Source organism: Bison bison, unplaced genomic scaffold (assembly GCF_000754665.1).
Source record: "Bison bison bison isolate TAMUID 2011002044 unplaced genomic scaffold, Bison_UMD1.0 scf7180017864038, whole genome shotgun sequence".
NCBI classification, from domain to species: Eukaryota; Metazoa; Chordata; class Mammalia; order Artiodactyla; family Bovidae; genus Bison; species Bison bison.
Window position 1 is genome coordinate 3,801,462 of NW_011494610.1, and position 419 is coordinate 3,801,880.

Sequence of the window (419 nt, forward strand, 5' to 3'; positions counted from 1 at the left end):
TGCGGGTGGAGGGTTTTGCGGTCCCGGCGTGACCCGGCTAGACGCCCCCCCACCCCCAGCTGCTTTGGCCACCATGCCGCGCTCTTTCCTCGTCAGGAAGTCTGCGGGCTCCCGCCGGAGACCCAATTACAGTGAACTGCACGACTCTTCTCCAGGTGAGGGGGCCGGGTGACCGGACCCCTGGGGAGTTTGGGGGAGGCAGGCGAAGGCTGCATGAGGAGAGCACTTGGAGGAGCAGGGGGCTTGGGGACGAAGTCGAGGGGTCAGAGTCGAGTCAAAGAATACAGCCTGGGTGCGAATAATCTCGGGTCAGGTGGGTCCGGGAGATGTGGAGAGGGTTTTTGGAGGGCGGTGGTCTTGGGCTGAGGAAACTGAAACTTAACCAGCCGCAGGGAAGAGGGGCGCCCCTCCCAAAAGTG

At 63.5% G+C, this 419-nt stretch overlaps 1 protein-coding gene across 1 annotated transcript in view; it reads left to right on the top strand.

Moving 5' to 3' along the window:
• Window positions 1–6: 6 nt before the first annotated feature.
• SNAI1 (snail family zinc finger 1) overlaps window positions 7–419 on the top strand; it is a 6,113-nt gene continuing 5,700 nt past the window's right edge. Inside the window, exon 1 of the mRNA XM_010835091.1 lies at window positions 7–155. Within this exon, the coding sequence (XP_010833393.1) occupies window positions 74–155 (82 nt within the window). The 5' untranslated portion in view covers window positions 7–73. The remainder of the gene's footprint in view (window positions 156–419) is intronic.